The sequence below is a fragment of the Nomia melanderi genome, chromosome 13 (assembly GCF_051020985.1).
Source record: "Nomia melanderi isolate GNS246 chromosome 13, iyNomMela1, whole genome shotgun sequence".
Lineage (NCBI taxonomy): Eukaryota > Metazoa > Arthropoda > Insecta > Hymenoptera > Halictidae > Nomia > Nomia melanderi.
The window spans coordinates 7,908,574-7,932,214 of NC_135011.1; the positions used below are offsets into that span (position 1 = coordinate 7,908,574).

A 23,641-nucleotide genomic window follows, 5' to 3' on the forward strand; every position below is an offset into this window, starting at 1 on the left:
TGCGAAATTTGTACATTCTTATCAAGTTTATCAAATTAATCGCTGGATTTGCATATCATTTTTGTCGCCATCTACTTTCTTTTTCAGTCTGCATAATCAGCGAAACAGGTTTATTGTATAGTCGCATGTATCTATAAGCAAGATGGCGAAGTGTTCGTCGTAGGCGGACTGTCGTTAGAAGAGGTGTCGTTACACATGTAGCCTGAGAATCATCATTCTGTGAATAAATTAGAAGAATGGAACTATTTCGTACTGACACGCATTTTATTTTTGTGAAAGAGAGATATAGCTTGTGGTGTGATAAATTTACGGGCGAATTCTCTGCGAAATCGGGTGGGTATACACCTTTGATAGAAATACGTATATTCTCGCACGTCAAGCAGAACACACGTTGTAATTCCTATTTTGTATTTTTTACACGTAATCAGAATAATTTTCTGCGAGATATAATTGAAATAAATTTGCATTAATTATTTCTGTAAATTAAGGAATGTGGCATCACTTGACACAATACAAATTTTTATTTTACATTAAAACATGATTAAATTACTGCTACTCAAGTAATACTTATAAATTCATTAAATGGTAACTTGCGTGTTCCTCTGAAATAGCTATAGTTTATGAATTATATAAATGTATAAGAGATATATTACATTTAATGTAGTTATGGGTAATATTTATGGTTTCAGATTAACAATATTGTTAGTTGTTATTGATTATAAATTATTCTGCAGATTGGGAATGGGCCTCCCCAAAGGATTTAGAATGTCTTGGGATATTTTATGGAATAGTTGGAAAAATAGAACAGCCATCTGTATTAGAGCCTCGTTTGATGTTAATCAAAGAAATTTCATCAGCTGGGGAATTATACGGAGGTCATGTTATATATAAGATAAAATCTATTGCATTTTTGCATATTGGCACGGAAAATAGTGATATTGGACTTTTGCCATGCAAGAAGCATCAAAATTTGCCAAAGAAAAAAAGTCAAAGTAGTTTATTTGATGTGCCACAGAAAGCTGCTCTTGCCAAGACATGGGGAACCATTAAAAGTGCGACTAATACTATAAAAACTACTACACAACAAGCAGCAGCACTTGCAACATCTCAGGTATCTCTTAAATTCAAGTATTAAATGATATGAGTTAATAGAATATGAAAATAATGGAAGATTACTTTCCTAGGTAAAATCCACAGTATCCAAACGAAGTATTGTTAAAGATAAAGAAAAATTTGAGAAAAGGATTCTCGAGGAATTGAACAAAATTTTTACGGAAACTGATTCCTTCTATTATTGTCAAACGGGTGATATTACTAACAGTCTGCAAAGGCTTTGCAATTCAGAGTCAAAGCAAAATCAAGAAATAAATAAACCACTTTGGCAAAGAGTAGATGACAGGTTTTTTTGGAATAAGCATATGCTGCAGGATATAATCAATCTAAAAGTTAGAATCTTTATAAATTTAACCCATTTTTTCAATAGGAATCATATTTTTATGAAATATTTTACTTTTCTAGACAGATAAAGCAAATTGTTGGATATTACCTGTTATTCAAGGATATGTACAGATAGAGAGGTGTAATGTAGAAGTAGGTTTCGATGGTCAATCACAACACGAAACGTTTAATTTGGCTGTTATATCAAGGAGAAGTAGATTTCGTGCAGGAACAAGGTAAATATCTTCCACCTTCATGGTTATTTCATTAATAATTTCATATGTAAGAATATTTTTTCTGTGATCACAAAGATATAAGCGACGTGGTGTTGATGATGAAGGAAAATGTGCAAATTATGTGGAAACAGAGCAATTAGTGTGGTATCATGACCATCAAATGTCTTTTGTACAAGTGCGAGGTAGTGTACCTGTATACTGGTCTCAACCTGGATATAAATACAAGCCCCCACCACATATTGACAAGGGTAATTAATTGGGATAATCATTATAGGTAAATGAATTAAAGTAATCAACACTTATAATATTTTAGGTGAAGCAGAAACACAAGTTGCATTTGAGAAACATTTTACAGAAGAACTTGAATTGTATGGTCCAATTTGTATTGTCAATCTTGTAGAGCAAACTGGGAAAGAGAAAATCATTTGGGAAGCTTATAGTAACCATGTAATAAATTATAATCAACAAGATATAACATACACGTCGTTTGATTTTCATGAATACTGGTAAGTGTTTGCAATGTTTTCAGCTCAACGTATTTTGAATTGTGGCTAAATATACTTTTGTACCTAACACAGTAGAGGAATGCATTTTGAAAATGTGTCTATTTTGATCAATGCATTGGCTACGGTACTGACAGACATGGGATACTGTTGGCGTGATAAGCAAGGCACAATTTGCATGCAGAAGGGAGTGTTTCGGGTGAATTGCATAGATTGTCTAGATCGAACAAATGTGGTGCAAACTGCTCTGGGTAAAGCTGTAATGGAAATGCAGTTTTCTAAACTAGGATTAATACCTCCAGATGGTATGCTACCAACAAATATTAAGCAGACATTTCAGTTGCTTTGGGCCAATAACGGCGATATTATTAGTAAACAATATGCTGGAACAAATGCTTTGAAGGTTTGTACTGTAGTAGTTCTTTCTTTTATTGGCTTTTCGTCGATTGTTTGTAAACAAAGCTGTTCCAGACACCCAGACCTTTATGATATATAGTTTCTAATTGATTATAGGGAGATTATACAAGAACAGGGGAAAGAAAATTTACTGGTTTAATGAAAGATGGCATGAATTCTGCAAACAGGTACAATTGGACAGCCATTATGATTCATGCCCCGCATTGCATTAGACTGTCATTCTCATTCATACATCCTACACCACACATCACCATATGGTTAAAAAAAATCCTTTTAACTACTGTAATCTTTTCAATACAAATAAATTATTACAAGCTGTTTACATCATCAATAACGTTAACACACGATCATCACTTATATATTGATTTCTTTATACATGCATAGAACCTTGACACTATCCTTTCATTTTCCCATAGATATTTTCAACAACACTTTATGGATGAAATGCGTCAAGCGGCGATAGATACCTTGCTAGGGAATCCCATCAACGTTAACGAACTGAATCTCGATTGGTCGCACTATTTAGACATCTTTGATAATTGCTGCAATGAGCTAATTCCCGTGAAACTGACAAGCGTAGAGCTTCATCTTGCTACTTACCCTGACTTTATTTATGCCAGTGCTATCTATCATTTAGTAAGGTTCGTTCTAGGCTTTGTGTACAAAGTTTTCAAACTGAAGAACGTGTAAACTATATTAATTTAAATTACTAGTCTGTTATTGGATAATAAATACAATGATAATATAAATTTTAAGTATTGACTTTTGTGATGCACGATAAAGCTTCTATTGCATGTCAACTGCTTGACTTTTAAATTTGATTTCAATCCTGGAAAATACACCCTTATCTTTATGAAACAACCTCTTAGTACTTACCTTATGATACTATTAATACAAACATTTTGAAGGAATATGTTTTTTTCAGATATTATTTAAACCGCTTCAAGGATGTCTATAGACAAGCTACCATTGATATGATGTTAGGAAATTCAGTGAGCGAAGAAGTATTTCAAGAACGAACAGATGAAGAAGATAATGCTGCAACTGCAATTCATGTGAAACTGTTGATAGAGGATTGCAAGAAACTACTGATACCTGATCCAGAAGTTATTTTAGGCAGCTGGGGTCTTATCGATGCGGACCCAGTGTACGTTATATATTTACAATTCGGATAAATTTTTGGGATTATAGTGAGTTCTTTATCATAATTTTTTCCTTCAACAGAACTGGAGACCCAACGGAAACGGAAATGGATACTATTCTTATACTAACACGAGACTGTTATTACGTAGCTGATTACGATGATCAGATTGACAAAGTTACAAACTACCAAAGAGTTCCACTGGAAGATATTATTCTGATCGAATGTGGACAGTCTGAGAGTTTACTTTCCCTGTTTAAAAATAAGCATTTTTACTGCATTAGAATAAATTACAAAGTGGCCAACGAATCTGGCTATTTTCACATGTTTCGCAGTACAAATTTACAGTTTTTTAATAACATGGCTGTTATAAAAACCGAAGAAGAAAGCTCAGGTAAAAGACATAATTAAATTTTATTTATTATTGAACTGTTAGGTGAATGATACATTAATTTGTATATTGTAGAATCTTTAAGGGCAATCTGTGAAACTTTCACTGTAGCAATGGAAATGGCAGGATTACTAAACACCCCGATAACGATAGACGTAACATTAGATAGACGAAAGAGTAAGTTAGTTAACGTTAAAGGATCTACAGGTCTTCTAGATATTTCATCGCTCCCCGAGTTGACTAGAAATGTCTCAGAAACACAGTTACTAGCTCTAAAAAGTGCAGGTATATATATTTCTGTAACTTAGTAATCTATTTGTATTTATATGAATTGTACATTACAAAATTTTTTACCGTTTTCAGGAACAAAAGCTTTAAACAACATGTCAGAGCAATTCAGCAAATTAAACAAACTCAGTCATAGCTTTAGCACTAGAAAACCGATCGACATAGCAAGAAGTATAGGCAAGAAATCTGAACCATCCCCAAAACCCACTTTTACAGTAGGTAGTAGAGATATATCTGGCAAAGTACAAGGGAAACACGACAGCAGCAGTGGTAGCAGTAGCGACGATGAAAATATAGAAATACCATCTGGTCCTTTAGAAAAACCAGAAAACTTCAGTCATGATAAAAATTTAATGGAAGCTTATACACCATCCATTGGTATTATAATGGGCGTAAAAAATGCAGACGTGGTGGAACCCGATGAAAACAATGAAAATCACAATTTGATAACACGACCTAATAATCTACATGATCAAAAATTAAGTGCAGAGAACCTGTTAGCTCCAGAGGCTACATCCGGGACAAGTACTTTGAGCGCTTCTCCACAGAAGACACCAGAAATAACAATCCAGAATGTAACAGAGAATTTGACTGAAGATAAGGAGAGAATGGTCCCACCTTCAACATTAAATCTTACAAAAAATATTAGTCATTCATCGGAAGAAGTTGACAGTAGATTAATGCTTAACAACACGAATGCGAACAATTTACAAACAGAGAATAGATTACAGGATAAAAAAAGGTCAACGTCAGAACAAGATTTAACTTTGAATATCACATCTTCTCAAAGCGAGTCTGCTTTAAAATCTATAAAAACCAATATTACTAACGTCACCAGCCCAGTAGCATCCACGGCCAAAGATATTCTGTCACCTTTCTCGAAATTTGCTAAAGGGGTTCAAACATTAGGAGCAAACTTAGATCCTAGAAAGTTGAAAGCAGGACAGGGAGGATTACTAAGAAATCTATCAGACCATCATGTAGAACAGCGTCAAAAATTGGAAGACAGGTGGGGTTCTTGTCAATCTAAACTCATTGCTTTGTAAATTTTTTGAAAATCTAGTATTCAAAATTTGAATGTCTAGCGATGTAATTACAATTTAGGGATACGCGATAGTATATGATTACACAGAAATTGCGTAATAGGCGTGGAAACAATTCAGCATTGGAATTGATAAATGTATTTCTCTTTGCCATTGGTACTTACTAGAAATAGTATCATAAGAAAACTGCATCAAATTTAAATTACCATGCACATCTTTAACTTTTCTGATTATTTTGGATTACTGCCATCTTGCTAAGGAATTCTCGCGAAAAGAATGGCTACTAGTAAAACATTTCCTATACCTTATCGTATTTATTACCTTCTACAAAGTACAATGTGGTCAATATTTAATCAACAGCGAATCTCTTGATGTGTCTACTTACAAATTTTCTAGTATTCTACACTGGTAAGGGCAATTAAACTTTCGTTTTTAGATCGAATGACTATTTGCAAAATGCTTTTTCGCATATTTGTACAAAATTTTCACCTGAATAGCGTTTGTAACAATTTGAACAAATTCTGATGTTTGCTATATTTGGATGTTAAAAAGTTGAATTGTAAATTTAACAAAATGGTATGCTTACAAAATGAAATTTAATTCCAGCGTTCTTTGACGCTCAAATCTTTGCTGCATAATTAAATTTTCCTAGTATGCCAAATTTCATTTATTTATTATACAAGATTTACCTTCACTTTTTTAGTAAGTTTACTGACTGGGATATACATGTGACATTTACGAACTTAACAGTATTTATAGATTGAAAATTTATTTTTGCAGCAAAATGGGCAAAGAAGCTTTGTAGTCAATTATGTAAATACAAAGAGTTATTTAAGTATAGTTTAGTGAATAACGTTAATATTGCTAATTAAACGAAAGTATAGTCGCAAGATGTGCAAAATAAATACCCTTTTTAGAAGTCTGTATAATGTGCAAACTAGTATTGGTAATTATGCTGAAATAAATTGGAGTATGAGAGGTAGTATTTAAGAGTGAAGCAGTAGTAATGAAATTTTTAGAAGTATTACTTGATTATAAAGACAGAACAAGTTTTCAATTTATTTTGAACATACAAAGGAAAGCTTTTTTTTAACCAAAAACTTCCAATTGCATTATATGCAGATAGTTCCAAGTATCAGTGATATAATTACAACATTTATAGACTTGCATAACTATAGTATTACGTATATTATTATTATACTCAATTAATTGTAGCGAAAATTTACATATACGATGTATTAAATACACGTTGTTATTTAATATTCTGTTTAGAACAATGTACACAAAATAACATAAGTTTTGAATTTAGATGGCTGACTCTTGTATGTAAATAATTTAATTTATTCATAATATGCTGTAAACGTTTCATAGTTGCACTAACATGTGGTAGAAGTGTCACGAATAAGAATTTTTCTAGTGAATGTTTTTTTTCAACTGCAAATGATAGTCTGTGATATAATCTAGCAGAATGTACACAGCCTAAAAGAAATGAGCAAATAAAAAGGTGTGTCGATTCTATAGGTCATTTAGGAATGCTTTATAAATGAGAACACGTAAAGCAGGACAATTTTTAAATGATTGCTATGTTTAGCTGAATTTATTACCCATATTTTATGATCAATCATTCATTCCGTGTACATCAGCTTATTTCTAACATATTCTTAACTATTCGCGAAATACTTATTTATTGATACAGTATTATAAATCATTGAAGAGAACCAAAACTATATATTTTTTTGTTCCTTTTTTCATATTGAGGCAATGTATGGTCCAATTAAATGTTTTGAGCGTTCAAAACGTTGTAACGTATAATATTATGTGTATTTTTACAATAGGACAATTACAAACAATCCTGATAAACAACGCACGAAAATGTTTATAGCCTGTAGAGGCTTAACTTGCCTTATATACATATTAGCAGTTACATTTTCGAAAAAAAAAAAATATATATATATATATAAATATGTACATGTGATAAAGTAAGTAAGGTAGCACTTGTAGAAAAAAATTAAAATAAAATGCAGTGAACACCGATTAGCGTATTTTCATTATTTCCAAAAGAATTTTGTAACTTCAAATTTAATGTACTAAAATAAAATTTAAAAAAGTATTTTTTATTACTTACAGTTGTAAACATTTATTTTCTAATTTTCCATTTAATAATCTTTATAAACACAATTAAAATTCACTTTAATGGTTTGCACTGTTCAAACTTTCAAACTGTTGATTTATACTTCCAGCGGCGAAGTATGAATTTAAATTGTCGATTATTGTATGCGATTCGAGAATCGAAGTCTGTTCGATTATCTATATAACTGCCTACACTTACGAGTATCGATTAATCTCACATGGTAACATGCTGTTTTGTTTTGATTAACCTTAACATTTTCCGCATGATACTTAATATGACAAATAAGTGAATAATATCAGATATTAATTATATAATTTATACATATACTCCGTTTATGGATAATATTTATATAATTTATTAATTTTCCTTCAAGAAGGTAACAATTATGGAATGCTTTTGGTCTGATCTGAGTAAACATCCACAGTGTCCACATGGTGATTTTACACACTGCATTTTTTTACATTGTTGCATAATAAACGTTAAATAATTAATGATGTTTTTATATAGGACCAACTTTATTGTTCGGTACATATGAAAATGGTAAATTAGAGAAGTTTTATGTATGCGCAGCTTGCCGTGACAAGAAGCTATGTAAATTTCATTTGAAGGAAGGAGAACAATTAACAAAACAGCAGGCAGCTAAATGGGAAAAAGACAAAAAAGAATATGCTTCCCGTTATCGTCACAGATTATTATATTTGACATTCCACGAGATAATGAATCTATCACCAGAGAAAAGAAATTATTGTTATACATGTGATAAACTATTACATTCTCACGATAAAAATAAGAGTCACAATGATCATAGCGTGAAAGAAGGTATTACTGATCATGAGATGAAATATCCAACAGAACTTTTAAAGCCCTTAGAAAACTCTAAACAAGAAGCTCAATATTTCTTTTCAAAGAAATCCACAGAGGATATAACAAATATGCTTATAAAACTTGGTGCAAAGCAAGTTATTTGTATTGGTGCCCCAAGAATTCATGAATATGTTTTAGATAAATATGAAGATCAAATGTCCTCCCTTTTATTAGATTTCGATGGAAGATTTGTAAGTTCATTAAATTTTAAAACATAAAATGCAAAAAACAGGGGGTGACTAAAACGGAATTTGATTTTTTATATTATTACATTACAGCACAACTTTTTTGGACCATTAAATTATTGTTGGTACAATTTATTGAACAACCACTTCTTCAATGAGAACTCTTTTCATGTATTTAAAGATTTTATGATGCAAAATGAAGGCAAAAATACATATGTAATATGTGATCCACCATTTGGCAGTCGAGTAGAAGCAATGTCGTGGACCATAAAGAAACTTTCTGATCTTCATAAGAAATGGAATAACATTACAAATGAAAATGATTGTTTGAAAATCATGTTTATATTTCCATATTTTATGGAATCTTTAATAAAGCAGAAAAGTAACCCACCTGGCATATCTGGGGGTTTGAAGGATTTGCAGCTAACAGATTACAAAGTGTGTTATGAAAATCATCCCATGTTTGTAGGAAATCCTAAAAATAATAAGCTCCCTTCGCCCATTAGAATCTTTACAAATATACCACTACATTTGTTGGAACTACCTGAATCCGATGGTTATAAATATTGTAAAAAATGTCGGAGATGGGTTTCCAAAGAAAACAAACACTGTAAAAAGTGTAATGACTGTACCTCGAAAAATGGTACCACATATGTACACTGTAATGTGTGTGAAAGATGTGTAAAACCTTATTGGAAGCATTGTAAAACCTGTAAAAGATGTATTGCGGCGCAACATGTGTGTGGTCAGAAACCACAAATAACTGGAAGATGCTTCAAATGCAATGAACTTGGTATATACCATCTTTCTATATGTACTGTATAAAATATTCCACATAAATTTACATAACTAATTTTTATTATTTTCAGGTCATACAGAGAAAGAATGTAATGTTAATGAGAGGAATCGTGATAGAGTACTCATAAGTACAAAAGTTAAAAAACGAAAAGCTAACAGTGATATAAAATCTGAAAAAAATGTAAAAAAGAAAAAACTAAATGATTCGCTAAAATCTAAGGAGAAAAAAAAAGAAAAACAATTGAAAATTAAAAATGCCAAAAAGTTGATAAAGTTAAAAAACAAAAGGAAAGAAGTAAAAAATCAAGTTAGGATAAAAAACAAAATGTTGAAAGTCAAGACTATTAAAAAATGATAATAAATAAAATTGAAAATTCTATTGTATGATGGCATAGTGGAAAGGAGAAAAGTGAGAAAATGTAAAGTTGTAAATAACATTTAAATTCTGTATAGAAACATTATCATCAGTGTACAAAATATATGCACGAATCAAATGTTTTATATTATAAAAATATTTGGTATTCACTTATTGCTAAATTTAAGTTAAAATTTATGTAGAACAAGGACATTCATCTTATTCATTAGAGAGATAGGAAAACTTCTAACCGCAACCCAGCCGCTAGATAGCAACTCTGACGCGTTCTTTTGAAATTCTCTGTCCTTGTCTTACTCGTTAAAGAATAGAGTTTTCAATTATTTTACCATATTTCCTTTAATACGCTTTCATTTGGCAATAATTATTTAATAGCGATTCTTTACAACATTATCTCACGGCAATTAAATATTTTTCGATAGGACTATAGAAAAACATTAACATTTCGATTATATAGACATAACTGAAGTTTTCTAATTGCATAAGTTATTGAAGACCTCTTGCATCATTTCGAATCGGAATCCATTATTATTTCTTTACATTTGCTGACTGCGAACACTGAATATTCGAAAAAGCATCTCATGAGTTCCTGGTACCTACGCGCGAAGCAGGATCATCAAGAAGGTACTTGACAAGGATAAGGACTGCATTTTTTGGTGTAAAACAAGGGTGAAGTTAGAAGTGGCGTCATCCAGCATTAGCAGCCATTAATTACATGCGATATGTCGATGGGGAAAAAATGAAATCAGCATTAAGAACTCGAATCCCACAAATAATTCTTTAACGTTTGCAATTCAGTTTAAACTAAAAATGCTCGTAAATTTCGAATTTTTGGATCTTTCATTAACCGAAAAATTGTTCGAGAGCTCGAAATCTCGCATATTTCGAATTTTTCATTAAGAGTTTTTCAAAGAGACAAGACGTGGTTTATCTTCTTTCTATAAAAGTAATAATAAATATAGCTTATAAATTACTAATCGAGCTAAAGAACTATATTCTTACGCCATCTAGTGATTATCTCGCCTATAGGGTTGTCCTTGCTTGTAGATTGCCAACCTCAAAGAAATATTTAACCCGTCCAAGAATCACTAATAAACTCATTAAATCCAGCTCGAAAGTAATAAAAATTAATACTCGAATATTCTCAGAGATCTGCTCTAATTTCTCCACTTGCAAGTGTTCACGAATTCTGTCAATAAAGGTAGAAAATTAATCGTTTACTTGGAACCTGTCAACAAATTCCAGATTGCCGTAATACAATATTCTAAAAAATCGTTAATAAATAATTAATGCGGAACAAACTCCTGTCGAATTTGATACAGAAAGGTAGCTGAAGATCTATCCTACATTTTCCATTTGTAAATGTCAGTGAATCATGAGTATGATTTGAAATATTAATAAATTTAGTGTCGATTTCGCTGCTGTTCTGGCGGCCATTGTTTGTCTTTCTCTTTCTCACATGAAATCGTATCTCTGTCCTTGTTGGATACCTCCTTTATCATCATACTTCGCGCGTAGGTATCAGGAACTGATGAGATGCTTTTTCAAAGTAGGTTGCACCAGGACTTCTATCTCTGTCCTTGTCGCACAGTAGCTCTGACTTTGTCTTACACTTACAGGGATAGCGAGAAACACGCCAAAGTTTTCACCGCTAGATGGCGATCCTATCGCGTTCCGCTGAAATTCTCTGTCCTTGTCGCACATACTTTTTCTCCTTGTCTTACTTATTGCATCTGTAGGGAAAATGCTCGATTTTGTCAGGACAGTTGCAGGACAACTGCTTGAGTAGAGATAGTGGGGGAATGCTGTTTCAAGTTACTAACGTGAGGGGAGGAAGTTAGACGTCCCTGATGTAGAGAATTGTATCATTCGGGCAATGGAATATAAAATCTGTTATCCACGTGACATGTAGTTCTTCTATTGATTCCAAACATGGCGACCCTCTTGTCGCGTTTACCTCGGGTCGTTTTTAGGAAAAATCAATTGCAGTATAAACAAGTTTTAGTTTTTCCATTTGTGGATCGATCTCCACGATACAAATCCTTTTCTACAAATCAAGAAGACTCACGAACATTTAATGGAACCATAAAAAATTTTCTAACCTATACAGCCTTCTTTTCTGGACTTAGTTATTTTTTATATAAATGGAAAGATGATTTGATACCAAAAGTGCATGGGAAATCAATGAATCCAGTAGATATTAATCACAATAGAGACAAATACAATTTTATAGCTGATGTAGTGGAGATTTCAGCACCTTCTGTTGTTTACATTGAGATCAAGGACAATAAGAGGTAAATATAAATTATATCTGCAAGAAAACTCGGATAATTATTGTTATAAACAATTATTAATTACGAAATAGGTTTGATTATTTTACAGGTAAACCAGTCAGTGCTAGCAATGGATCTGGTTTCATTGTAGAATCTGATGGTTTAGTGTTAACAAATGCTCATGTTGTTGTGAATAAACCAAATACAACTGTTAAAGTAATTATTATATCTTGTAGATTCTTATTTGTTTACTATATGTAAAATAACTTGTGAAACATTTTTTCAGCAGTTCTCACACAATCTATTCTACAGGTACGCCTTCAAGATGGAAGCACGTATACTGGTATTGTGGAAGATGTTGATATGCACAGTGATCTTGCAACTGTGAGAATTAAGAAGGTTGATATATGTTGCAAAGTTTAATTTTCACGCATACAGTTTATTATAATATAAATACTTTATATAGACCAATTTACCAGTAATGAAGCTTGGTAATTCATCTACCGTTAGACCAGGTGAATTTGTGGTCGCTATTGGATCCCCGCTTGCTTTAAACAACAGTATAACAAGTGGAGTTATAAGCAGTGTAAACCGGCAAAGTGAAGAGCTTGGTCTTTACAATAAACAGATGGGTTATATACAAACAGATGCTGCAATTACTGTTAGGGATTTTTCATTTCACGTATCACACTAAGTGAAATTTGTTTTTTTATTAAATGTTATCAATTTCTAGTTTGGCAATTCAGGTGGACCTTTAGTTAATTTAAACGGCGAAGCGATAGGTATAAACGCGATGAGAGTAACAGCTGGAATTTCGTTTGCGATACCTATAGATTATGCTAAAGAATTCTTGAAGAAAGCAGAAATACGTAGAAAGAGCAAAGGTAAACTAATTCTTGAAACTATGCACAATATATGAATACTAAATGAAATTTATGACATTAGGTGCTCAAAGTACAGTGACTACACCTAGAAACAGATATATAGGAATTACCATGCTCACTCTGACACCTCACTTACTCTTTGAACTGCAACAAAGACATGAAGGAATTTCACAGAGTATTAAACATGGTGTACTAATTTGCAGAGTGATTGTTGGATCGCCGGCTCATACGTGCGTTGCTAAGATCAGTTATGTTAATATGAACCCAAACTAAATATTAATCGTTGTCTATTAATTTCAGAGGTGGTCTACAACCTGGTGATATCATAACACACGTGAACGGTGAGCCCGTAACGAGCGCTCTAAATATTTACAAAGCGGTGGAATCGTCGAAAGCCCTGAAACTGGTAGTTATTCGACGAATGGAAGTGTTAAATTTACTGATCGAACCAGAAGAAACCTAAGACGACAGTACTTGCGTTTTATTGACATGCAACATTAAAAACTTATTGCCTTAAAATATGTAGTTTTGTATGTCATACCTTTCTCCTGTTATCAAAACCTTCACTTGTCCCGTATATCCATGAATAATGTACACCAACTTTTCACATATACATCGTTGTACAATCTTTGAAAAAAATTACTATTTCGAATCATTTTAGTCTTTATATGAATTTTAAAAACCGATTACTGTTCCTTTTTACTTCGTGAAGTTTCTGTATCCAATCTGTATCCAAGTAAAAAAGAACCAGATTTTCATTCTGATTCCTTTAACTCTAGTTTCTTGAAACCACATATTTCAATATTGGTAAAATACGAACTAGCGGACCAGTAGCGAAATGGGTAGTAAAATCGACATAATAATTGCTACCTATTTTTTTGACAGTTAAAATAGAAGTTTTTACAAAAATATTTATTTTTGTTAGTAATGACAAGTTACTTAACGTGTATCGTGAAAATATATCTATATATCTAAAAAGTCTTTATTTGGGACCTAAAAACACAAGAGATTATACGGTGTTTGTGGTAATGTTGAATTAATTTGGACGGGGTACTAGTTACTTTTGATTTTGGAGTGGAGAGTAAATATTTAAGTATCTAATGAAGATGAGAGGGAAAGGAAATTTAATATAAAACATCACAAACTAGAAAAATTAACCCTTTGTGTTCGAGAGGTGACTATCCGTCACCACCAGATTTCATATGGTAAAACTATAAAATTTGATATATAATATTACATTTTGTATAACGTATCAATTTGAAAAATATTAAAATAAAATAGCTTTGTTCCTGAATATACGTACGATTTCTCTTCCAGTTAGTTTCACAAAATATAGTCTTTATCTCATCAGAAAATATTCAAATATTTCTACTGAAAAACTTCCGAGTGCAAAGCGTTAATGTTAAGGCTTTTATAATATTCAATGAACGAATTTTTTGCCTGTCAATGTCTGACAGATATTTATCCAATAAATACTTCGATAGTACAGAATAATTTGATACTAAAATGTATATTCACATAATAATTCGCAGTTATAGTTATATCGCAACAAAGATCCGAGTTACGTTTGAATGGCCGCATACACAGCACTCGAATTATTCTTGCCGCGTGTCCTCCACCTATGAGCGGCAAAAATCATCGCAGCCGTGTACGTCGGGTGTGGTCCACCGGCTGGGCTGCATTATGTTTATGTTGTTTACGACGTAAGGCGACCTCCGCAAATATGTGGCCGGATCTCGAGGAGCGTGGGTGTGGTCCCGGCATTTTTCCAAAATGATTTTACTGTCCGCGGACGCGTGCATCTTGTTGGAATTCTAACAGGCCGTCCCGGCGGGATGTAATGCCGCCACATCGTTCCTCCTCGAGAGATCCAAGGGACGACCCCGCTTCACGACCGTTTTTGCACGCACTCAAGAAACCGGCCGATAACTTTCCACGAGTTTGTAGTCACCGCGGAACCATAAATCGCAATTAACACCAGCGTGAATGATAATTGCCGATAACTGCCATCAGCATAGCGCCAGAATAGCTAACGACTCTTATCCGACGGACGCAGAGAAAATCCCGACGCGCGTTATTAATTGACACGCTCTTCTATAGCATACGTTGTATCCTTTCGCAGTTCTTCGAATAAAAGCAAACGAAGGCCAAGCGAAAATAACGGAGCCCACGTTTTCAATTAATTTCCTAAAGAAATTTATCATAGCCCGTTCGTTTCGCGTGGTATAAAGTTGGAGGATGATTAGCTTTTTCCTCCAACAGTACTTTTTTCTCGAGCCACTCCGGCGATCGGCGTCAGACATTAATTTTCTGATTATCCACGCTTTTATGTAGAACCTTTGCCAACGGGCAAGCGTTGCAACTTCCTACGAGAGTGTCTAGCGATTCTCGGTAGCTGGAGGACAAATGGGCATGAAGGTGATCGGGACCTCGTATCTACGAACGGAACGGACGAGATAGTCCCGGATTGCTCGGTCGCCTACACATACTTACATCTTGACTTTCCACCGGCCGATGACCAGGAGCAAGAAATCTCCTTAAAGGACCCGACCGTTTGGTAGAAGAGGATGTGGCCTATCTTTTAATAGACCCACTAGGCGAGCGTGTTGATCCGGAGTTGCAACAATCTACGAGTGGAACTTGGACCGATTAAAACGTGTTGAGCAAGTAGCACTCGAATATTTTTATTCTCCACTAGCAGCATTACACGTCCGTGAGAAACGTGACCTTATATTTCATCAAAGAAGAGTTAATGAATTCTGTACAGGTTTTTACCGAATCCCATAAATCAGTCATGTTACGCAGGACAGGTTTATTACATTTTCCTAATTTTCCTTAAAATGATCAAGTTGCATTTAATTGCATATTATCAATGCTATGATTCAAACTCTAGCTATTAGCTGCATACATTTAACACGTTGAATGTCGTGGGGGTCACCGGTGACCCCCAACCAAATTGAATTGCTATAGTTCATTCAATTAAACGTTGATTATTTGAAACCATTTCTATATTATAAATAATACTACATAATGCGGCGACATTCAGCTAGATGAACATGTAATAATAATAATGCAATTCAATGAAATTATTTGATATTATATTTTTCCTATTTTGTGTATTTTGCTCTATGAAATCGTGCGGCGTTCAACGTGTCAAGGAACACATTATTCTCATCATACCGATAATATTTAAAAATCAAACTACCATCGCATCTTCGTCCTATCTACACTTAGGCAACTACACAATTAGGAATTCGAATAAATCAAACGCAAACAAGGGGATAGACTTCTTTATCATTATTCGCTCGGTCACTGTCACCGATTCGAGGGAACAGCTCGTCCTCTAAAAAGCCACGACCAGCGCACAAGCAGTAACAGCATCATAGCTACAATTAATTTCGTCCGAAGGGACGACACCTATGCACCCCGATTCCGCGATACGAGAACGAGTTATTCCACCGCAGCGGTATTCGAAACTTAAAAGGTACCCCTCCATCTTCAGAACTCTCTCGTGCGCTGCGAGGGGCGCCACGAAGAATCCGCAGTGCCCGACCATGTCCGGGCCGACAATGACAAATAATTCCCGGTTTAAATGGCGACGCGATTAAGCGGGTCCGCAACCGGACGCGGATCGCACGCGACACGCAGGACAATCACTTTTGTTTCATCATTTTTCCGGGCGATCCCGCGTTCGCGCCCGGTCGCCAGGGTCCGGGTCACCGCGGCCTTGAGCGCGAGCGCGGCGTGGTGCGGAGCGGAGTGTAGCGGCTGATTTTATTGTGGCAAGGGTGGATTCCTGGTTGTCTGCGGTTCGAACGGCGGAAGAAAAAGAAAGGGGGGGGAAAAAAAGCGCGGAAAAAGGTTGCGGCAGGCGAACAATTTCGCCTCTTGATGCCTCGATCAAGGCCGGCGGAATCGTTCGCCGGGAAACGCAATCACGGCTCCCATTGTGTGTCGGGGTCGATCAATCCTTCGAAAGAAAGGAGACGTAGCCAGCTCGATGTCGCCTTGGCATTGGCTGGCCCGGTTGACGGCCGATTTAACGGGAACCTGGCGAGCCGAATCGTATCGGCTGCCTTCACCGTTTCACCGGCTTAATTATACGCCGTGGGACCATGATCGTTATGAACAGGCGCGTAAGAAGTTTACGGGCGGTGGTGGGTGCCACCGGGGGAACCCGAGCAGAGCCTTCAGCCGACCTGTCGGTTTTTGCCCATCTCTTTTTTCCCGATGGCAGTAAATTTTCCGTGTTTTATGCGCCGGTCGACGATGTTCTTGCGGTTGTCTATAATAGCTGCGTAATGGTAGCTCTCTATGGAGATTACTCTGTGTAAATTTGTCGGAACAGCCATGTCATTTTCCGCTGCTGGCTACACGTTCACTTGCTCGCTCTTGGGCCGCGCGAAGGCGTTTGGTGTCTGGATACGCTGTCCGGCTTGGCTTGGCGCGGCACGATGCTGATCGCGCGGATCGAGCGGTGATAATGAGAAAAATCGAACCGGGCGAATAAATGGCCGGGATGTAGCGAACGACGGGGAGGGCGTGGCAAAGACGATTCACGTGGATCCGGATCCCGGATCGAGGGATCGAGTATTCGGTGAACGGATACGCTTGTCCTTCGACGGTTCCTCTGGTTCCTGGTTCGAAGACACCGTCCGCGCGGCTCGCTCGTCCCCTCCGCCATGTATATAAGTCAAAACCAGATCGGAAGCAAGGTGCACAAACAGAACAGTCCTTCGTTGAGCAAGGAGGTTCCTGGGAATACACGATTCACAAGATGCAGGCACTGGTGAGTCTGTACCTTTATTCACATTGGCGGGCATTTCGGTCAAAGGTTTGCCCTTAATGATCATTGCGGAATGGAGACTTGGTTGCTGATCGTATTCTAGTAATTAGTTGTTGTTTCGTATACAATGTTAGTTTGGTAGTTACTGTTTGTCGGTGCTTAAGCATCATTAGTTGTCGAATGTTTGATTTCGAGAAACTTGTATTTATAATTGTTTGAACTGTTAGCACTTTGACAGTTGTACCTTTTGCTAAGTTTAAGTACTGATGGTCGATACACGTTGCTTAGATTGATTTTGTTGTTAAATTTACGGTAAGTGATACGCATTTTGTTTTCGCTGAAGTGTTTTAAAATTGAATTTCGAGTTGCTTGTTAATTAAAGATGGACTATTGATTAAACAATTATTGATTATAGCCTTCGTTGATCGTGTAGTAACACTTTAGGCCGGTGGCACTGTTAACCATGCATTGAAATCACCGAGTGCAAGGCATTTTAATTGGATTCATGATTTTAATATATGGAAATATTCGGTTTATGCTATAGAAATATTTGAACAATGTTTTTTATTTGTTGGAGGTTATTTGATAATGTTACAATAGTATAACGTAGCAGAGATAATAACTGTTTCATATTCAGTGCATTAAAATATTTTTGCATCGTTCAGTTAAATTCATTAGAAATTTTGAACGTAGAAATTTAAATGTTCGGCACATTATGTCCTCCATTTTAACGAACAAAATATTCTCTTCAAAGATCTATAATTGTCACAATCTCCATCGATCTGTAAATTCGTTGCACATACATATTTAATCCTTTTCTCATAATATCGAGTCAGATTTGCAATGAATATGTTACGTCGAATCTAATAAATACGAATATCATTAAGATCGTATTAATTAAAGAACATTACTTAATATTAACACTAAATTTACTTTTCCACTCAACATACAATTCCTTGATCTATTAGAAAATTATAATATTATCAGCAACAAAGTAGCTCTCGTCATTTTGACCATGAACAAAATCATTGACAATAATTGAAATCAAGGTCATTGCGACGAAAAAGGCGGTCGGGCTATATAAAAAAAATCATGGCCTCGATGATAGGATTCCAATAGAGGTTGCAGTGGCTCGATTCGCCGCGTAGTTGAAATTCAAATGAACACCGCCCGTTACGGGCGGCCGAAATCAATGCCGAGAAACAAAATCTAGGAGCGGCGTTTTTCGTTTTCACGGACTCCTTTCTGTGTGATTCCGCTCGCCACGTCTGTAGCTACTCGTTCGTCTCTTATTGGATCGTAAAGAGAGCTGGATCTCGGGGCTCATGCAAGTATAAACTTACCCCCTCTCACGTGGCGAGAAGAGAATACACGGCGCTATCGACAGCGGGCGTAAAATTCGAACGATTCGTCGGCTATGTAGCCTTGTCGAGGGCACCGGCGAACCTCGAGGGGATTCCGAAGTCACGAGCGTGCTTTCCCGTCGTTTCATCGATGATCGTTCTGGGAACGGAGTACCCCGCGTCGATTCATTTCGGCCTGCTGGGATTTGAGGAGTCGAAGCAGAAATCAGGACTCATTTTAAAAAATGGCCATTTTCATTGAAACTTTCTGGGGACATAATTAGATCATTTCACTCAGGGCTTCTAATTTTCTGGCCGTCTCTTTCATCCCTTTGAATCCTACAGGTATTTTAATGTCCCACTTTTGCTAAAATGCTGTACTTTAATGTGCCATTTTTATTAAAATACTGATGCGAGATTGTCTAAATTTAATTCCATTTAACTTAAAGTACCATAAGTACCATTATCTATATTAATATTCTATTGCTTATATTTAACCTATATGTTAATTGAAAAGTCTTAAAGTAGATTCTTTCAATAAAACTGGCAGTGAAAACTGACATAATTCAAAAGGTAAAATGTTAAAATCATCTTTGTCCTCTATAAAGTTACTTTCAACATGTCAAGAGCAAGGTAATGTCTTGCTAGAGAAATTAGTATCACTGATAAAAACGTCATTTCCTTCCAGATTCTCTTTATCGTAGGCTTGGGCCTAGTCTCGGGCACGCAGTTCAAGCTGCTGCCGTACGTCTATCTGTCCAACCCGCTTTCGGTGTACCAACAGTATCAGAACACGAGGACAGGGGAGCACGCGTACAGTTATGCGGGCGGCCCCTCCGCCAAGGAGGAGATCAAAGATGCCGCCGGCGTGACCCGAGGCTCGTACAGCTACGTGGACGCAAACGGTATCCTTCAGTCCGTTTTCTACGTCGCAGACGACAACGGTTTCCGCGTGGCCGCGACGGACCTGCCCACGGATGACAACGTGAGCCTCGAACCGGCGACACACGTGCTGCTGGCCAGAAGCGTGAAACCATCGGAGCAACAACAGCCGAAGCTAAACCGCAGAAGGCGTAGCTTAGACGCCAGTGAGAATCAGAGCGAGTCGAAACAGAAGGTCGAAGCAGCCGCCAGCGTGAAAACGGTTCTAGCGCCGGAGGCGACCCTGATCCAAGGTCTCCCGTACTCGACGTCTCATCAGAGTCAGGTGCAAATCCACAGAGGCGTCCAGCTGGAGCCGGCGAGACCATTGCTGAAGATCGATGCGCAGTCGCTCTATCAGCCGCTGATCCTGTCCAGCGACATTCCTCTGGCGACCTCTCATCAGAGTCAAGTTCAAATCCACAACAGCGCGAACGTCAAGCTGTCGGCTGGCGAGGACAAGGCCAAGCAATCGATCGATTACATCCTCCCAGCAGCGTCGTCCGCGTTACCGTTGTTGACCCCGGTCGTCAATTATCACGAGAACCGAATTGAGCTTCATAAGCAGTTGGGTATCGAGGGACCTCAGTTGAAGGATGCAGTGAAGCTGAACTCTGAGCCGCTAGCCCTAGTCCAATCGCCGGCCGCGTCCGTTTCGATTGCCCCAGTTTTAACGAAGGAGGCCGTTCTGCCAACTGTGATCGCGCAGGAGACCTTGACCCCAGCTACAGCTTCCGTGACCACGTCCATATCCAGCCATGGCATCAGCCAGATTCATCCCTCGACAAAGGTCGTTCAGCAGCCTTTAGCTGTTCCAACATTGATAGCTAAGGAAGCTGTGCCAGTGGCTGTCCAGGAAACTGTTCCGGTAGCTAAGCTTGCTTCCCCCACCGTAACCACCTCGATCACTAGTCACGGAGTCAGCCAAGTTCATGGGGACTTGAAGCTGAACATTGAACCGACGCTGCTGATAAAAACCGCGCCTCTTGCGCAGCTTCATCCCATTGTCGACCTGCCTCTATACCTTCATTAAGGTTTGATTAGTTGAATGTAACTGGCTGGCATGAGACGGACGCGTTATTCCTTGGGAAATGAGACGACACATCAGACAGGCTGCAATGATGACGACCTTTTGCGATCTTTCGCCGAACAGATTCCGGGAAAGGACAGGGTTTTCGATAGAGACTCAGGAAAAACGTTGTTTTTTCCTCGTGCGAGGTAGCTCTCTTCGGGATTGGTCGCCTGCATTACGAACGGACGGCGAGAGTGTCGACGGATGATTGATCGAGGATAGATTCGTCCGGCTGATAGCTCGCTCCCCTATTCGGGAATGTTATTTCTTTCTTCATCGCCTCTTCATTTTCAGCATCCGGAATCGCTTGATCGATCTTGTATTAAATTATTGTTCATGATTCACTTGAAAATAAAATGACTTGTGTGTGTGAATTGCTGTCGTTGAATCATTTGTCAACCTGCTTGAATGCACTGGTAGCTGCTATTGAAGTATTGATTTCACTTTGAATTATGATTCTGTGGGATTATTTTTTATTGTTTCCATTGATTCATGCGGATTCAGTTGTGTTATTTTTAGCTTGGATTTAAATCGAATTAAATCAATGTTTATTTAATTTATTGTATTTTACGGAACGTTCGATCCCATCGCTAGAAAGGACAACGCGATGTGGCAACCTTCTCAATGCCGACCGCAGTTTTAATGAGAATTTTAATCACTGTTCACAAACATCTCGACGACGAGCTGTTATCCAGTTAATCGACTGCCGATACTGCAATACGAGAAATTATTGCGGACATTCGTCCGTATATTGCCGTGCTCGATGGATTAATATTGATTTTGCGTCACTAATGGGAGGGGATAAACTAACGGCGCAGGCGTTAATTGTTTTTACTTGTCCGTGAAATTAGTAGGAGGGACTAGAAAATTGTCCGAGTGTTTACTGCAAGTTTATGACCGGCCAATCTGAATTTAACATGTTGAATACGCGAGCAGCCAGAAACCTGTTTCGCGTTCTCTAGTTAAAATCGGGGAGTGTCTACACGGTGCTGTCGCAAAAAACATGATCAACGGAGATTAGTAAATTAACACTTTACAGTTATACTGTACTTCGTTGGTTTAAGTGTGGTTTTCCTCGATCTTAAATGTAAAATGAATTAATGCGTGAATAACTGAAATTAAAGTTGCAACAATTCTGAGTGTAAGTCTTTTTCTTCGAATGAACTTATCATTGAATGAAATAGATCTGTAATGAAACTTCTATTCATTTTTCAAGTCTTAACTGATCACTAGAATCTAACAGTTTTATAACCCCAAACATCAGAAAATTATTATTGTATAGAAATATTTAGTTAGAAATATAATAACGAGGCATTATCTTTAGAAGTATATACAATTGAAAATGAGTAATGAAGAATGAATAATACATTTTCTACTATGAGAAAAAGAACTTAGTTATATACCAATGTTATAGTAGATTAATAGTCTCATAAATCAAAGGGAAACAACTCGATGAATAAACTTCATTTGCAAGACGAGCAACGTGTGTTTAAGGTCTTCAAGCCTCGACCAAAAATTCCAATTTCAGTTCCAAAGAAAGTCATTACGTAGCAGAACGCTTTCGCGCGTTCTCAAGCGAACGTCTCGCTGTACCGAGGGTTTAAGGGCCTCCCTACTGTGACAATCATTTCCCCTGCAGAATCATTCATGACTCTTTTAACACTTTCTAAACTCATCTCCAACTATTTTCTTTTTCCATATATTACACATTTTACAACAGAATCATATTATATTTTATACGATCATTCCGACCTTCCTTCTATAAAGATTATTTCTCTCTTCTTGTTTTCACTACATTCAGTATTTGATTTATGGAGAAATTATTATTAGACAGTACTCAAATGAAACTATCTATTCTTAAAATCATTTCAGATATTTAACATTCTTAACACTAAATGTACCACGTCCAGTCAAATGACTGAACTACCAAAACAAAAGAATGTGTCTATAGTTTTCCGTTGTCCTTAGAAACAAATAAAAATATATAATCTGTTTTTTATTATGATTAAGATATTTTGTACATTGTCTCCGTATGAAATCAACAATCACATATATTTCTTTCGCAAAAATATGAACGGTAGCTAACTGCCCCTATGCACTTTTAGCTTATGGATAGTTAGCCAAGACTTTAAAGGCTTACTCTAGAATAACAACCATAGTAGGATAGTAACTAAGATAAACAATTTCGTGACGCTGATAGTCTTTATCAACATAAACTTCAGTCAAGACAACGATTTGCAATGAGATTCAATAAATAGCCAAAATCGATTTTTTCGAGAACAACTTCTGATACTTCAAAACTTTATTCCATATTTTCGACTGATTTCTCGACATAGAATCAGCCTCTATCCATACAGCAGTTATATGACAATATAACTACCAATCGTAAAACAAGAAAAATGAAACCCGCCATCTTGTCGGGTGCTGTAGCTCTAGTGTCAAACTTCGCCGCTAGAGTAGATCTAACCAGAGATCCAAGCTTGCTCCCAAAGAACAAGCCGGCCGGCGACGCCGGTGTTCGTTGAAAGTCAATTTTCTGAAAGAGGGGGCGAGGC

The 23,641-nt window shown here is 36.6% G+C and overlaps 4 protein-coding genes across 5 annotated transcripts; all 4 read left to right on the plus strand.

Moving 5' to 3' along the window:
- The first annotated feature begins 101 nt into the window (after positions 1 to 101).
- Positions 102 to 7,477, plus strand: sp3 (phosphatidylinositide phosphatase spermathreecae). 2 transcript variants are annotated; one of them, XM_031988950.2, is made up of 13 exons: positions 102 to 333; positions 735 to 1,111; positions 1,185 to 1,445; positions 1,519 to 1,673; positions 1,749 to 1,921; positions 1,987 to 2,179; positions 2,252 to 2,579; positions 2,690 to 2,760; positions 3,010 to 3,234; positions 3,519 to 3,740; positions 3,818 to 4,128; positions 4,201 to 4,410; positions 4,489 to 7,477. In XM_031988950.2, the coding sequence occupies exons 1-13, from the start codon at positions 237 to 239 to the stop codon at positions 5,457 to 5,459; spliced, it is 3,594 nt and encodes a 1,197-aa protein (XP_031844810.1). In that variant the 5' UTR covers positions 102 to 236; the 3' UTR covers positions 5,460 to 7,477. The 2 variants fall into 2 exon arrangements, with proteins under 2 accessions (XP_031844810.1, XP_031844811.1); XM_031988951.2 differs by lacking the exon at positions 3,010 to 3,234.
- Positions 7,478 to 7,623: 146 nt separating this feature from the next.
- Positions 7,624 to 10,018, plus strand: LOC116432288 (rRNA N(6)-adenosine-methyltransferase ZCCHC4). Its single transcript, XM_076373071.1, has 4 exons — positions 7,624 to 8,021; positions 8,095 to 8,642; positions 8,730 to 9,429; positions 9,506 to 10,018. The coding sequence occupies exons 1-4, from the start codon at positions 7,973 to 7,975 to the stop codon at positions 9,787 to 9,789; spliced, it is 1,581 nt and encodes a 526-aa protein (XP_076229186.1). The 5' UTR covers positions 7,624 to 7,972; the 3' UTR covers positions 9,790 to 10,018.
- Positions 10,019 to 11,512: 1,494 nt separating this feature from the next.
- On the plus strand, positions 11,513 to 13,483 carry HtrA2 (HTRA2-related serine protease). The gene is made up of 7 exons (XM_031988905.2): positions 11,513 to 12,101; positions 12,173 to 12,296; positions 12,393 to 12,479; positions 12,547 to 12,741; positions 12,814 to 12,964; positions 13,026 to 13,194; positions 13,265 to 13,483. Exons 1-7 carry the CDS (start codon positions 11,740 to 11,742, stop codon positions 13,425 to 13,427), a joined length of 1,251 nt encoding a protein of 416 aa, XP_031844765.1. The 5' UTR covers positions 11,513 to 11,739; the 3' UTR covers positions 13,428 to 13,483.
- Positions 13,484 to 17,317: 3,834 nt separating this feature from the next.
- Positions 17,318 to 21,452, plus strand: LOC116432285 (uncharacterized). The gene is made up of 2 exons (XM_031988901.2): positions 17,318 to 17,753; positions 19,782 to 21,452. Exons 1-2 carry the CDS (start codon positions 17,742 to 17,744, stop codon positions 21,045 to 21,047), a joined length of 1,278 nt encoding a protein of 425 aa, XP_031844761.1. The 5' UTR covers positions 17,318 to 17,741; the 3' UTR covers positions 21,048 to 21,452.
- The last annotated feature ends 2,189 nt before the right edge of the window (positions 21,453 to 23,641 follow it).